The 17,550-nt window shown below is 38.2% G+C and overlaps 1 protein-coding gene across 2 annotated transcripts in view; it reads right to left on the minus strand.

Annotated features, from left to right (window-relative positions):
• Positions 1–17,550, minus strand: part of MGAT4A (alpha-1,3-mannosyl-glycoprotein 4-beta-N-acetylglucosaminyltransferase A) — a 70,257-nt gene that overhangs the window by 8,113 nt on the left and 44,594 nt on the right. For both annotated transcript variants that reach the window (XM_054271602.1, XM_054271603.1), the window contains exons 9-11: positions 11,362–11,492; positions 10,661–10,768; positions 10,086–10,279 (exon numbers count right to left, since the gene is read on the minus strand). In XM_054271602.1, the coding sequence (XP_054127577.1) occupies positions 10,086–10,279; positions 10,661–10,768; positions 11,362–11,492 (433 nt within the window). The remainder of the gene's footprint in view (positions 1–10,085; positions 10,280–10,660; positions 10,769–11,361; positions 11,493–17,550) is intronic.

A 17,550-nucleotide genomic window follows, 5' to 3' on the forward strand; every position in this document is an offset into this window, starting at 1 on the left:
TCCTTAGCACTTAGTTCTGAGTGGACACACCTAAAAATCCCCAAGAGACTCCCTGTGATCTGGGATCACTGTGCTCCCAATGAACAGTGACTGGCTTCAGAGGTTTGGATGATTTTTTGGGGGGAAGAAATAGCAGTGAGGGCTTTGTTTGTTTGTGAGGGGTTGTCATTTATTTATTTGGGTTTGTTTGCTTGTTTTTACAAACAACCCTGCAAGCACACAGCCACAGCCAAACATTTCTCCTACTGTGCCATCAGCTTTGAGACTGAGCTGCAGCTTCCCCTCCTCAGCAGTTGTCACTCCATTAGAGCAATGCACTCCTGGCACGGAGCCAGAACAATTTACAGCAGTAATTAATCAAACCTGATTTCCATGTAATCAAACCTGCTATTTTAGTATGTTTTCTATAACTATCTGTTAATCCATATGCACACACAAATGTAACACATGCTCATGTCACATTTTAAATTATGTTTAGAAAGGAAGGGATATTTTTATATCTGAGCCTTGCTTCAACACTTGACAGATAACACCTACTTAGACATTAAAAGTTACACATATTGAAAACAGAAGCCTAAATACACATATACAGTTAATCCATATCTATAATATTTTGTTTAGAACTAAAATTTACCAATTAGAAAATTTTATTAGAAATAAAATTTAATTTATGAACAAACAGATGTTCTACAGTTCCTAAAATAAGTGTCATTAGCTATTCTTTTGTAAAACTTGCTTTTCTGACAGGGTAGATTTTCCAATGGAGATTCTTTGGAAATGGGTTGAGAGAGTAAAACTAATTTCAAAGTTAAGGTCAGTTAAACCTCCCTTTCAAAAACCCTTGAAATGGCTTTTAAGTAACCTATCTTTTCCTCCCCAAACCTTTTGGGTTTGCACTCTTTATATGCCAAGACCTTTTTTACAAAGTTGCTGCTATGTTACTAGACATTTAATTGGACAAGAGAGTATTATCGGTTTCTCCCTCCCAGGTGGAGAGAAGACTCCTATGTCTCCTAACTAATGAACTAATTTATTCATCTGATATTTCTTTAGTAAAACAGACATTTCTAAAAACCACAGAGACATTTGCAGGACATGTAGGGTCCTCATTAAATCACTAATGTAGAGTAATCCATCTGATACCCAGAGGATTATGAGGTTCTTACCTTTTACTTAATTCCTACACCAGTAGTAAGATGTCTGGCCCAATCCTTTTTTCTTTCAAGGGAAACACTGGTTTATAACTGGACTGAATGACCTTAAATGTCTTTTCCAACCCAAATGATTCTATGACTCTATGGTTTTCAGACTATGGTAAGTATTTCTCAATACAGATAATGAAGAACCTGGGAACAGCTTTGCTTTCAATTGCTAAATTATTTTGACACCTGTCCTGGGATTTACACATGACAGGCCATGTAAACAGTAAAAACATGTGCTTTTTTCCCTGATTACTTAACATTTTTCTTAGGGTAGAATCACTAAGATTTCCTTGTCTACCTGCTGAAGGTAGACAAGTTAAACCTGTTAAACCTAACGCCTTCTGAAGCATTCCTACAAATAAAAATTCTGAAAGCAATGGATCTGTAAATACAGTAATCCCAACCAAACACAAATTCACCTAAAGTTAAAAAAAACAAACCCTACTATTGCCTTATGGAATATTACTTCACTACTTTCTTAATTACAAAATACAAACATGAACACAATTGAACATTTTTGATCAAAGTCATTAGAGAAAAGTAACTCTAACTTACAATTGCTAAGTATAATACTAATGTATCTGAATCTAAGAGAACCTTTTCTGCTGGCAGTGTCTTTTTAAAGAGTCACAGGTCAAAGATAATAACCAGCAACTCTAGGTATTCAAGCACAGAGAAAAACCTCCTCTCTACCAGAAATAATTAAATCTATGAACTGACTACACATCTAAAATCAAGCCAAATAGAAGGGAAACCCCCCTCCCCCCAGCCAATAAGCTGAAACAAATATTCATGCACACCCTAACACACAAAGGGAGGGGAAGGTAGAAGTGTAATTATCATTTGTACACTGACAAAAGATACCATTAGTCCTCCAATGCAGTTAACTATTTACAGTACTTTAAAAGCCCACAATCAGGTTCCGAATTCCTCCAATAGTGAGCACCTCAGAAAGATTCTCACCTTTTGTAACATCCCCCATAAAATGGATTCATCAATATTACTAATTTGAACTGCTGACTTTGATATTCCTTTAATAGCTGAATTTTTTCATCACCTGTGCTTTCAAAAAAAGCCCAAAACAACCATGCACACCTCTACCCACCCCCTATCTTGCTTATAAAGGGATGAATCTCTCTTCTTTCAAGCATATCCAAGCATATTTATGCCCAAAAAACTATTATTCTCTGTATTACCCAATTTGACTTCTTTTACGTGTTAAAAAAAATCTTCATTTTATTTAAATGAAGTGCCCATTATTTTTTCATCTATAGAAAGTGTTCTAATTACATGTTCTAATTAAAATAGAACTGAACACACAACAATTTTATTAGTAAATTATGGCAGTTTTATAAAAGGAAACAGTATGCAAAATACCTTAAACAGCACAATTCACATCCACTGTCAATATGCTTGGGTTTTGTGTTGAAGGAAACAAGTTGCTTGACCTGATACTAAACCTGATTCTAAGAACATAAGAATGCAGGCCTTTGTGCTATGTAAACATCAGCAATCAAATACTTTCCTTCACATATCCTCCTTATGTTTTTTTTAGCAATCTGATGTATTTTATATCCCATTTTCAGAAAAGGAAAATAGGTAGGAAGGCAGAGAGGAAATGTTTCCTTCCATGTTTGAACAAATTATCCATAGCAACATGCAGCCTTAGAGTTTTTAATTCTGCACAACATGAATTTCTGTAAAAGCAATATTCAGTCAGCAATTTTTTGGCTTTCTACAGATGCCATCATCCACTGCAAGAGTCATTATTCACCAATTCTATCCAGCATTTTTGATCACTGGATGCAAATGTGGTAAAAGAAAACTAATCTACCTCCTTTGTGTCACTTTCTCAGAATCTTAATTAGGAAGTGTTATTCTACTGTCACTGGAAACCAGTATTAACCATGCACTATTTCCTCATGCAAAACACAAACAGAAGATGAATCATTTCTTTTCCTTCTCTTAAGCTCAATTTATTCTCCTATTCTTCATGCCTCTTGCTAAGTCATTTGAAAAAAATTGCTTATACTTCCAAAGAAAAGTGCAATTCCTCCAGTCTATATATATGCATCTGCAAAGTACTCACAATAGGTAAGCAATGCAGTGGAAGCTTTTTAAAATATATTTTTATATATAATATATATTTTGTATATATATATATATATATATATATATATATATATATATATATAGTTGTTATAATTCCAAATCTGGAAAAACTCCCCAAAAACAAAGAAGAAATGTCCTGGCCTCCCCAAACAACACAAAACAGAAAATACCCCCATCCTATTACCTTCTGTGCAAAATGCCTGGTAAGATTTCCACTTCCTCTGACAAAATGAAGCCATCTAAGTGTCTTTATATAAACTGGGCTGCATGGTTGAGAACTGTGAGGGTTGAATTCCCCATTTTTACAGAAGTGTTGACCAATGCACCAAAAGGGCTGAGCTTTCTCATGTTTGTCAATGGACCACAAAGTAGCTTGAGTGAAGAGGTGATGGAAGGATTCTGGGGAGTGGTCTGAGTCTGTTTTATCCATCACATGTCTAAGAAATATTTTTTCTCACACCACTTCAAAACTCAACCTGAATCAATGAAACCTGTACCATTTCCTAACCCTCTTCACTTGTGCAGCATGTGTAGAAGGTTTTTAGCTGTGTAAGAAAATCTCATTCTCTGGTCTACTCTTCTACTGTTTCCCAGACAAGACTGCGACATCCACTTTCTAAAGCTGCACTGTGTCTCTGGAGTGGGCTCACATCAACTGTAATAAAAATGTCTGGCATTAAATTAATCTTAAATTTTTCAATTTGGAGGTCGTTAGGGGTTTTTTTCTATTTTTTGGATAGGGTTTTTTGTTTGCAGTTTTTGCTGGGGGTGATTGATTGCTCTTTTACAAGGTTATTTCTGCTGAATTTTTAATCCAGTGAGATGTAGAAAGGCTTTGTTGGGGTTTTGAGTTTAGTATGTGTGTGTGTGTGTGGGTGTATGCACATAAACATTTTTTACCCCTCCAGCTTGGCTGGGGAAGCATAGATAACTCCCTTCAGTTTTCCTATACACAGGCATTTGCCACCCCTTGAGATTGCACTTGGGTATGTGACCTCATCAAAGGCTGCAAAGATGCAATTATGACATCTCAGAGACTCCAGCCCTTCTGGAAATCACGTGAAGTATTTTAGAGTATCTCAAGTGGCATTAGACATCTAACATTTTGGCAACAGCACCAAGCCTCCAAGATTTCTGACTAAGAACTATAAATCCAGGAACACTGCCAAGTACACAAATCTTGGATATTAGTATCATTAAGGAAGAAGCAGCATGTCCTTGGCTTAGGCAGCTCTTTTCTTCTGTCTCTGATCCATACTTTGAGTTTTTTCCCTTTTCATATGAAGTCCTGGCCTCATTGTTATGGGCAGAATTCCATGCCCAGAGCAAGCAGCATCAGTGCCTGGGAGCCTGCCTGCCAAATCCCTGCTGTCAGTGCATCCATTTGAGGATGTTCTACTCATTAGTACAGAAGCTTATGCAAACAGAAAAACCAAAGTTCTGAAATTCTCTTTTATGTACACTAAAAGTATTATCCCACCTGAAATGTACTGACAAACACCAAAACATTTAAAATAATACACTCAGAGATTTTCAAATATTTCCTATCAGCTGACATAACCATTACAAGCTTATAAAGTGGTGTTGCACTTTAATAGCAAACATCTTTACAATCAGAATTAGAGAATTACTTTTAAACTATACACTCTGTGTTTATGCACTTACATGGTTCTTGAGCTAAAACTGCCCATAAAAGGTTTAATGCATTGGGCTGAAGGGGAGGTTCTACACTGAACAGTGATTATGAACAAAGAACAGCTTCTACATCAGGCAAGTCACTGCTGCACTCATCTAAAACCAAAACAATTTTGCAGGTCTCTAGGTTTTGAGTGGTTGGTACTGCAAAAGCAAATGATGAGGAAGTTCTATTTCCAGTTTTGGCAAGCTGTTAGGAAGGTTTTTTTCTGATGTAATGCATTTGATCTTGTATGTCTCTAGCCACAGGAGGACTTGCATCCCTGTGGGATGCATAGTTAATTATATTTTGGATACATGCAAGACTGACAGCTATGATACTTTTTTGGTAACTTTTTTGTACTTAAAAAAATCATTTTCTTTTTCACTGCTAGAGAACTTGTTTCAAAAGCTGCCTTTACTTTTCTTTACAAAATATCACGCACCCATCTGTCATTTTATGTAGGTATTTCTCAGCACTGTCACAATAATTTCAAAGCAGACAAAATAATGTATAACTTTAGTTACCAGGAGTCCAACAAGATACTATTCACACTCAATACATTGATTTTCTAGCTTAAATAGTCAAATATAGATTTTCTTGCATGACTATTAATTCTGTGTTGTGAGAAGATGCCAGGGAAAATATAAGTGAGGTTAACATCATGTGTTCCCTGTGATCCCTGTGCCCAGAACACAAAAAATGAGATGAACAGTCTCAAATACTGCATATCCAGTATCTATGCCAATATCAGAGTCAAATATAATCTACAAGGTGTTTTGTCAAGGTATTAAGAGTCTACTTTAAAACTGAAATACCAGTCAGCAAGTTGTACCTCATAAAGTCCCTTTATTAATAGCCAATGTCAAATGAGGATGACTACTCAATAACTTGGTAAAAGGAGAGGCCAACCAGCTACAGGGCAACTATAGAGTTCAAAGCAGTGCTGGGGGGAAAAGGAAGGAAAAAACCCAATACTACAAACAAAACCACATTGCCCCTCCCCTAAAAAAAGTAACCAGCTAATCCTTTTGAAAACATTCCAAGTAACACTATGAAGCAGTATTGCAGAAGAGTCTGGAGCACAAGTCCTGTGGCTGGAGCCAGGTGAGGGTCAGTCTCTTCTACCATGCCTCAGAGGAAATGGCCTTAGGTTGCATCAGGGGAGGTTCAGATTACATACCAGAAATATTTTCTGCACTGAAAGAGCAGTCAGGCATTGAAATAATGTCCAGGGAGATGATGGAGTCACCATCTCAGGAAGTTTCCAAGAAGCAACTGTATGTGGCACTTAGGGATAGGGGTGCTGGGTTGATTGGTGGACTAGATGACCTTGAAGGTCTCTTCTAACCTTGATGATTCTGTGAAGCAGTTACATACAAGAAACCTCTTAAGCTTGAAAATATGAGCCTCATATTTTAAAAATATAAAGCAAATGTATATATGTGTACTAGTGAGGTTGGGGTGAGTCTTGGTTTTTGGTGTTTCTTCTTTTCTCACAGTATAAAATACATACTTGTCTTTTCCTGCAGCTTTTTTCTTTTAAAAAAAGAAAAAGCTTTTTTCTTTTAAAATAAAAGTCAGCATTTAAAATGCATTTATACTGAAGCAAACCTGAAGCCCTGTCTAAAAATATCCATTATTAATTCCTACTGCAGAACAGCCATGTGTTATGCACTTTCAAGGGTTTTCTCAAAGTAATTAGTGCATATGTTCTTTGAAAACAACATCTGACTTGTGTCAATCACACCTATAAGGAGGACTCTGAAACTTAGTCAAAAAAGAAAAGGTTGTGTTGGTGATGGACACCAGCATCACCTAAGTGCTGCAATGGAATGTCTTTCTCAGATGTGTTTTGACTAGTTCATAAAGAAACTCTTAAGTACAATTGTCAGATTTAATAAATCTGTGCTTGGAACAGCAATGCACATGCCAAAACAGCAAAGTGGATTACAATAATTATGCAAAAAACCTGAGGGAACAGACATTCAATATTATTTATCTTTACAATGTAGGCTGTTTTGAGCATTTAGAGAACAGTCCATCCCTTTATTTAAACAACACAAAACCAACCAAACAAAACCAAACATGTCTTCAACACTGTTATACAATTTCTTTTTAAGAGGAACCTCCTTCAATCTCCCTTCCTTCTCAAGGATTTTCTACTGAAAGAAATATATATATTTTCATATTGCAAAGGATGAGACCGTAGATTACTATTAAGGAACTTTGGTGTTTTGGCTGGAGAACTTTTGCTTTGAAAGAACCTAGAAAGCTTCAGTACAAGAGCTGTCACTAAAGCAAGCATTAGAATGTTTCCATTTACATGTCCCTGATCTCCAGGTGTGGTTTAGAACAAGCACCATCTATTTGACTGCTTAATATTCAGCAGGAATCTGCCAGCCAGGTCTTGCATAAAATAGGAACAAATGCTACTTTCTGCTCAGTGAAGTGAGCTCAGTTCTCACTTTAAGTTAAGAGATCCGTGACAGTGTTATCCCTGACAGTATTCTCAGATCTCAAAAATTAAATATTTAAAGACTTAATGAAAGCTAATTACTGAACTGCAGAAAACTCAAATTCAGTTCAGCAAAACATTTGGTGTGGAAAAATAAACTACAGGAACAAGTCAGTGCTCTGTCAAAGTGCAATAGATGTGCTATTTATTCAGTCTGAGCTGTGGTCAGTATTTCCATTAAAAAACTTCTTCATCACAAATTTATTATGGCAGTTACTAAGCAGTTACCTCAAACTGACTTGGCAGACAAATTTTCCTTTAAATTCATAGAGCTCTTCTAATACTTAAAAGGAAAAAAAGAAAAAAGAAAAAGCCTGTTGCTTCTTTTCACAGACAGCAGATTGCTATCAAAAGTGTATTTTCTACTCTTAATTCCCACCATCAGATGCATTTCCCCACCAGGTAAGTCTTCCTAATGCTTGGTCCATTTTCCCTTTTCTGTGTTTCAATCTGCCAGTCACAGTTTTATTTTTGACTGCCTCAGTAAGCATCCTTGAAATACCAGGAAACTCCACTGCTCTACTAGACCTGCACTTGCCAAATTCTGCAGCTGCTGCTCAAGTTACACAGACAAACAACTCCCCAATAATTTTAAATTACAACACGTGTAAATCTAATTAGTCACTGAGTACAGAAAAGTAAAATACTGTATTTTTGAGGACACTGTGGCAATAGAAGCTAAAAGTTATAGTAAACTTTGAAATGGCTTACAATGATAGCTGAATAGGTAGCATATTTCAAACTTGTGAACTTCCTTTGAGGAAGCAATGGAATGCAAGATGTTTCCTTTCTTCTAAAACCAAAATACATTTCTTCAATAAATAAAAATAACAAGACAAAACAAACAAGGAAAAACAAAAAACAACAACCCCCAAATCATACAACCAAACAAAAACCAAACCAAACCAACACAAAAATCCCCAAATAAACAAATCCTACAACCCAATAAACCTCCACAAAAAACACACAACCACAAAACCCCCCCAGGAACAACGACAACGAAAACCAAACAAAAAACCCTCCAAAAATCACCATCCCACCCAAAAAAAACCCCAAAACAAACTTCCACAAACAAAAGAAACCCCAAACAAATCAAAACAAGACCCTGAAAAACCCCACTTCTTCCCCCAAAAAAACAAAACATATAATCCTCTCAGGCTAAGACTATTCTTTAACACAGCAGGTGGACATAACTACCTTAGGCCTGGCTACAATTTTCCAGGGCACAACAATGACCATTATTTTCCCACCTTTTACACAGATAATTAGTACTTTCTCATTCCCCTAGCTCCCTTCAGCATTAAGGCAGCATGTATTAAAAAAATGCATTTTTTCAACTGTTGGCACAGAAAAAATGTTTTGCCCTTAATCCAAGGAGGTGTGGCAGTTATGCTCCTCCACACATGCACCTGGGACAGCCAACCAGGGTAGTCTTTCAAAGCCTAGCAATCAACTGAGACAGTAATCTGACATCTCAAACAACCACCTTGGGTTTCACAGGTCAGACTAGTTTGGAACAACATAGTCACAAGGGAACCACATCGTCACAAGGGAACAATCTTCCCTGTTGTGCTAAGCCAAGGTGAAGACTTAGCCTTTGATTATGTACCAAGGTACACAAGTTGACTAATTGGATTCAGGACAGCAAAAATGTCTCCTTCACAAGAAAAACATTCAGTCAAATTGATTCAAAAAAGCTTTGTTCTACCAGGCTATAGGTATTGGTCTAAAAAAAAACAAACCACATAAGGTGTGTGAAGTAAGGAGAAAAGGAATCCACTAACATAGCAATATTTAACTGGACATTAAATAAACCAAGTATTTTATAAATCTTGAATTACTATGTTGGCGAGACAGTAGTCAGCAAAGGAGCAAATGAGTCTCAAGAAAACTAAAGGATGACTAATCTCTACAGTGCTAATTACCTTGATTACCCTTAATTCATCTGACCAGTAGTTGAAAAGAAGTCACCTTTAGTCCCCCATCAAATCTCAGATATTTGTATTCTGAAAGCAAACACTCCCCTTCTTTTTTGTTGCATTCTAATATTTTTTAAACAGGTCAACCTGGAATCTTAGCACAGTGACTTGTTTTAAGCTCTAAAGGTACATCTTAAAAAATACTGCCCTTCAGAGTCCCCAGCTTTCAGCTCTGGGGACATCCTTTTATGCTCCAGCAAGATTTCTGATCTGGATAACCAAGGGACCAAGGCCACAGGGCAAAACACACTGTACAACAACCATGCTGTACAATTGCTCTGTAATTAGAAACAGACTAACCAACTACAAATAGGACCAAATTGGCTTCTTTTAAATTCTCTGCATCCGAGAAGCACTGCCTTTGCATTGCATTTTTCATAAAGGCTCTAGATTAAATGAAAAGGAAAATTTAAAAGCAAGACAAAATTTACCATAGTAAGAGAATTAGAGGGAAGACAGTAATGATTACTCTTTCAGCTGAACTCCAAATGTCCTACACCATTTCACTTTAGGTTACAATGACAGCCTCAAATTCTACCTTAAAGCATTCTTGGTACAAGCAACTTCATATATGAGACCAGCAGCAAGTAATTACTAACCTTTCTACATTGACTGGCTTGTCAAATTTAAAGAGTATATAATCTCCAGCAACTGGTGTGACAGCCCAGAAAAAATCTTCCCCTACGTAGGTTTTTTCTAGCGTGTGCCCCTGGTAGACTTTTAAAGATGTCGAAACCTCTGCAGGTGGATTCACGTGGATTTTGTGCAGTAATGGTTTCAGGAAGTCTTTATCCTAATTGAAAGACAGACAAACATCATGCTGGTCAGACAACCTTGTTTATTATGTTCCTTTCCCAAGTGGTTACACTTAAAACAAACATTGGCATAAAATGGAAAATGAATGCATTACTCAATGTGGGTGCATCAGATCTTGTACTGCTCAATAATATGGATATTCCATTAAAGTAAAAAAATTAGAAAAAATCCACATAAATATGCTGGATTGGCACTTCTACATTATAGTAGCAACCAGTCTGTATCAGATTTAATTCCAGTTGGAGCAGTATACATCATGCTCGAAAATGCAAGGCAACAAGAGAAGACTCTTCTTCTCCACAATGTTTTTCATTTAATCAGCCTGCTCTGTAAAGGAAGGGAAATGTTTTCTACTAACTGTGAGTTTCTGGATCTTCCCTGCTAGAGAAGAGTGGAGGCCAACATGCTGGAAAAGAGAAGGCCTGAAGCGTATCCGTAGGTTAGATTTCTGCCGATCACAATGTTTCTGAAATGGTGGGGGAAAAGGTAAGGGTGGGATAAAAAACAAAAACAAAACAACACATTAGTAAAAACCAACACAAGGTAAGAACCTAGGCCTATTTATGCAGTTTTTCTTGTTTTCATTCCAGAAATCTATCAAGACTGCTGTGCAAATGTAATACTGTTCAAGGTCCTTGCACAGAACCTGTTTATTCAGCAAGGGAGTCTCTTGAGAAATGGAGGGCCAAAATATGAAGTTCATTCCCCATTTGTAACTTTCTCCAAGACTTCTATCCAAGCAGTGACATTCTGCAGAGCTTCTCCAGTGGTTACAGTATAAGTTTATTTTAGGTCTATTACACATAGAATCTTACTAGACTTTTGCTTTTTATCCTGCTGCACCCGTCTCCAAAATCTGAAGCAATAACAGCTATGATGCTCCTGAGAACTGTCCCTCTAGAGTTCTTTTTGATATAATAATCTTGGCAGGAAGAAAGACTCTTCCAGAGCATGCAGTAACTATAATGTATACTATGCTGGCTTCCAGCTCACAAAAATTAACTCATTCATCATCATAGAAACATTTTAGAAGCTTTATAATAAAAAAAAAAAACTTACAGCATCTTTCTCAGGGTTACACACTTTCACCCAGAGGATATGGTCCAGGAGCCAATCAATAGGTTTCTCTTTATAAAACATAAATATGAACTCTACAATAAGAGTGATATCTGGAGACTGGAACATTTTACCTGTGGGTGACATAAAGAATAGCTGGAGTTACTTTAGATTAGAGATAACACTTTCTTTTGAAATAAATGAGATAGCAGATATAATATTTGTGCCAAGACAAGAAATATTAGCACTGAACAACTTGAAATTTCAATGTTATTAGAAGCTCCACATCTTTCAACTAAATAAAACAGCTATTCAAACAATAACTTGTCATATATCTTGGTGCTATCAAAATATTCAGTGTGTATTCAACGTAACACAACACAGTCTCCTTAAGAATAGAAATTGTCAGTTTGAAATATTAAGAGAAAGAAAAGTTATGGATTGGCATCTGTTGTTGCCCATGTCACATGTCAGTTCAAGTACCTGAGATGAGGAGTATTGCAGGTGTTATCTGCCCAGTCACACAGCTTCAGCTACTGCAGGTACAGAAAGCAGAGATGCAACACCTACCACTAACTTCAGAATCTCCCAGGCAGGAAATCAAAAGGAAAGAAGGAAAGTTCCAGAACATAACCAGATACAATGCAAATCAAAAAGAAACATCCCACAGTGGCCAGAGTATTTTTCTGCAGTGCATAGGCCATCAGCAGGACTTCTGGGTGGCACTGTGCAAAAGGATTCTTGGGAATCCTGAAGACTGGGAGGCTTAAAGGAGGCCTTTGCAAAAGAAGGAAACTTACAGGTGATGAAGAAAGTCTATCTAATATCAATATGAGCAATCACCTACATGGTTGTGGAACACTCCTCTGGCAGTAGAGGTGTCTGAAGAGAAAGGTGGCCAATGCATGGGGCTACTGTGTCAATCTGAATGCAGCACTTGAAAAAGGTGCCTTGCATGAAAACACTGCTACAGGAGCAACACAACTGGCAGTGGGCCAGTCCAAGGCTGAAGACAGACTTGTGCTTGCAGGGACAAGTGCTTGTATCAGGGACTGCACTGAAGCATTGGAACAGGCCGCAGAGGGGAATGCTTAAGGCAACATCCCTGGAGGTTTTTAAAAGATGTATAGATGTGGCACTTGGGGACATGGTTTAGTGGCAGATTTGGCAGTGCTGAGTTAGTGGTTTGTCTCAATGATCTTTGAGGTCTTTTCCAACAAAAATGATACTATGACCATATGCCAGCTAAAATCCCAAAGGCAGCTCCTGATTTCAAGGCAGATTCAGAAAACATCACCAGGTTTGCAGATGAAGTCTGAAGTCTTTGCTAGGTTACAACAGAGAAGGCAAGGAAGAAAGACTTCATGTAACCATGAATCTCTCAGGAAGACATCTGCTGAAGGGATTCAGTTCTGCAGATGTTGCTGAGATGTGGGCAGTGCTGGGCTGAACAGGGACGGGCTATTGGGACATGTGTGCACCAATGGATCAGAGTCCAGCAGAAGCTCTTTTCCAATGCAAGTCCTCTGTCTATCCACATTTCAGAGTCCTGTACAACACACTGACACACAGCACTCAGGCATGGGAAATGTTTTGAGGGTTTTTTCCACTTGTGAAGAGGCCTCCATAGACTTTCAAAATAACAAGTTCCACAAGTGGGAGAGTTTCTAATATTTTCTCTACTCTTAGGAAAACCAGCAGGAGTAGACATTAAGAGGAGATCACTGGAAGAGCCTTGCCCCTTTCAGAAAGCAGGTCTGATGCAATCTCTTTTCTTTATGACTTGTGCAAAATTGGATCAGAACAAAACCAATGCAAGAATACTCAATGGAAACTCTGAGAGCAGTCTGGAGGTGTCTGAGTTAGACTACATCATCATGCCATACAACAAATAAGGAAAAAACCTCTGACTAAAGCACCAATTATTTCACCTGTTAGAATGATGCTATACTCATTATAGTAGACAATTTACACACTGGGGTGGAAAAGTAAATGTGATAAAACATTAACTGATTTGTCATTGCTATATCAACGCTGTCCCTTACAGAAACTTTTCACCCAGCCCTTTACAAAGCAAAATATTGTCATCACTTTTAAGTTGCTGCTGTAATGAGGTCCTCAAATAGGTATCTCCACATGAAAATACTCTGTGACTAGAATTTGAAGCTTCCACTACGCAAGGCACAACACTTACTAAACTAGGGACAATTGCAAAGCTTTATTCTTAAAAGACATCAAAAAGATGTTATTATTTTTATTAGTACATTGTTTAACATTATTTGTGGAAGTAAATATTTAAAAGTGGGTAGGAAACAATCATATGATTAGTTTAATGTTGTGTAAAATAGTCATGCAGAATAACAGCTTTCAGCTTGTCACACTTCCAACTAAACAGACCCCAATTTTCCTGGTGATTCATCTCTGCCTACTGCTTCCAATGGCATAGGGCAAGAGAGGAGAAAAATATTGTAAGCCCTGATAAAACACCAGCTAAAAAATGGAACTAATGAGATGTTTGTGGGATTTTTATGGGACTGAAACCATCATTTCTAGGTGACAGCTGCTGAGGCAGTCTGTCAGTCACATTTGTTTCCATACAAAGTGCACCTTTCCATGTGTTGTCAGAGAGATGCACAATATGATGAGAGTCAGAAGACAGAAATATTGCCCTAATCTCAATGCCTCTTCCAGGATCTATAAACAGCCATGATGCTCTAGAATCCTTTTATTCTTCTACCCAAGGACAGAGCAGAAGAATCACACTGACTTTTTTTTTCCTTGGACTAGCTCATCTTCTGGAGAACATAAGGATTACTGTCTTGTCCTCACTCACAGACCATGTCACTGAGAACTTGGCATGAAGGAACAGGATGCTACAATTAAGTAAACTGAGAACAAGACTGAAGATATGAGTAGGAATTTACTCTTATCCCTAATTTAAGTTATCCTAATTTCACATAAAATAGAAACAGGATATCAATGCATTATTTACCCCCATATGGCAAACTTGTCTAGGCTCAGAGGCAGTTTCCTCTAGGCTGGCACTCTACTGTCCACCATGAGTCAACCACCCCAGACTGGGGAGTAATCTAATTGCCATGGTTATTTCACAGGGCACAGCAGGGAAAAACAAAGCAAACAAAGCCCAACCAACCAACCAACCACAAAAAACCAAGCCAACCAACCAAGCCACTCTGACACATCCAACTGCAGCTAGTCAGAATAAGAGAGGTGAGCCAGCTGTACCTGCACCGGCATCTTTAGATCAAGCAGCCTCTTTGCCTTACACTCACAGCACTGTGAGTGTAACACTCACACCATGGAAGTGTTCAATGGTGAACACAAAGTCTTCTCGTGTTAATTCCTAATGAACACTGGAGCAAAGATGAACAGGAAACACCCTGATCCCAAGACAAGCCCTTGTCTTCCTTCAGTAACCAAGGACAGACATCCCCATACCACTATCTGAAATGCTGTCACACACAGCTTGGCACAGCTTGGCCCCAGCCCCTCGTCCCTCTGTATAACATCACCTCACTCATCTGTCATTTCTGTCTAAGGATACCACCTGCACAGCAGTTCTGCCATGGATCCATGTCTCCTTTTTTCCATCAAAACAGTCTGTCTACAGCAGCTCAAAACCAGAGCTCTGCAGTGAAGTCTCTGGTTAAACAGTCCTTCAAAGCTCTGGATCCCTGACTGGGCACACCTAGTCCTTGTAATGGAAACCAACCCAGTACAACTCCTACTGCACAGATCCAACACTCAGCCCCTCTGGATCCAAATTAACCAAGCCCTTGCCTAGTCTCTCCTAACCAAGAGCAGCAGCAGCAGCACCAGCCTGGCTTCCCTAGGGCACAGCCACAGCCCAAGAACAAGCAGCAACATTTGCTGAGGTCCTTCTGTCCTGCAGCTCCCATGAGGAAAGTGCTGTGAGCCTCAGAACCACTGAGACACCACCCACATCCAACCTAGGGATTGCCCACTGGCCATCCCCAATATGCAGCCAGAAATCATCAAGCCAAAGGGACCTAACCAAACACTGCAGTGAACACACACTGCCTCAAACTGCAAACTCTGAGAAAGAATGAAGCAATGGCTCATGCTGCACCATGTAAATGCACTTGGTACAGTGCATGGGAACAGTCATAAATCCAGAACACTCTGCTGACAAAACTTCAGAGCTTTTGGATTCTGGGCACATGCAACCTATCATTGTGAGGAAAACTTCAAAATCTGAAAGAACTAAGAGACAAAGGTAAAAGTTTGCTCCATAAAACCCTAGAGATACAAAATGTAGACTTTCTCCAATTTATTTATCTATATTGATAAAAATGACAATGAAGACTGAAAAAAAAGCAAACCTGTAGAACACTTTCTGAATTTTCTGTGTCCTGACAAGACTGCTATTCATTTTTCAGTCCTTTTAAAGGCCATCCTTAGTGAATTATTCTGGCCATCTCAGTATTTTGCTGGCAAATACAAGGCACATACTAAATGAAACACTTTGTTTTCTAGTTCTCTGAACTGCCAATATCTAAATCATTTTAATTCTTCCACATGAGCATCACAAATATTGAGTCTACACCAACAATAATTTTACACCTGCAAGCACATATTCTAGCCATAGCTGATGTTTTCAATGCTTTCCTTGGTAATGATATGCAAATTGCTGGCATTAAAACCAGAATCTCTTTGAAGTTATTTAAAGCTCAAATGTTTGACTTGCTCTACTCTCTCCCAAACTTCAACTATGTGCACAGCTTGAGCAAAACTGCAATCAGAGCAACTTAAAATAATCAAAACAACAGGCCTTAAAACATTAGGACACAACAAGACTCCGAGGAACTGCACAAGACAACCAAAAGGCCATTTCAGACCACTGCATGAAATGTTTGTGACAGCTGGCATTATAGGTCCAGTGCAAGGATTGCAGTTCCTCTGGAAAACACTTCAGCTCACAGGCAGTTGGAAGACAAATCATTATTCCTCATAAAAAGACAGTAGGACTTTCCTAGATTATGTCACAGGTCTCACAGTGCAAACAAGAATCCAGAAGAGTAAAAGATACATCTCCTTCCCCAGAGCTTCTTAAGGAAACAGCATACATCTCACCCATTATTTATTAGATACTTGACAGCATTTAAGACTATGCTTTCAGGATTAAAAAAAACCAAAGGAAGCAACGTCTGTTCTGTGGCAGAGGTGACAGAATTCTATAATCCTGCTGTCAGCCTAAATAGCTACATTTGCCACTTCCTCGTGTAGCACTTGCATAAATTAGATTTTCAGTTCAGAAATACACTATGACAAAAAATCCCACATTTTTACCTCGCAATCTTGCAAGCTAAACAAGGTTTCCAACAGCTAACAGTGAATCAACCACACCTCTCTTTTTGAGAGATTATTTCTAAATCAGTAGCATCTAGACAACAGTTGCCCAGGGAAGCTGTGGATAATCCATCCCTGGAAGTGTTCAAAGCCAGGCTGGATGGAGCTCTGAGCAACTTGGGCTAGGGACAGGTGTCCTTGTCCTTGGCAGGGGGGTTGGAACTGGATGACTTCAAGGTCCTTTCTACACCATTCTATGATTCTGTGAATTCAGTGCTCTACATTATTTCTTGGACATCTACACATAAAACTGGTCCCCAGTTACAAACTACTGTTGCTCTTCCCAAAGGTATCTGCATTACCAAATTGCCACACTATCAGTCTGCATCAAGATCCATAAAGGGATGGAGCAGAGATGAGAAAAATCTACATTACTTGCATAAAATTTCCAAGCAATATATGGTTATAGCACACCAATGTGTACCAGAGCCAAAAGTTTTAGTTGCTCCTATGAATACTAATTTTCCTCTCAAAGCTTAAAAACATAATAAGTAGCTATATTGGAAGAAGAAAAAAAGCTAATTTAATTTTTTGAGTAGAAAAGTAACATTAAGATCTGTAGCCATAGCTAAATGCATCTGAAATTCTACTGATATCATCCAGTTAAAAGGAGGCAAACAAATATGATACAAGGAACAAAGAACAGGGATGCAAGCAGCAGGAGCTAACAACTAAATTTAACTACAGCTACTTTCAGAACCCACACTGCCCAGAAGTATACAGACAGTGTAGAAAAACAAGATATTTTTAAAGAGTTGTGCTTTTCATTAAGCCAAGTCTCAGTATTAAGAACTATCTACC

Source organism: Melozone crissalis, unplaced genomic scaffold, assembly GCF_028551555.1.
Source record: "Melozone crissalis strain CALT ecotype California unplaced genomic scaffold, PUWL_Pcris_2 ptg000013l_1, whole genome shotgun sequence".
Lineage (NCBI taxonomy): Eukaryota > Metazoa > Chordata > Aves > Passeriformes > Passerellidae > Melozone > Melozone crissalis.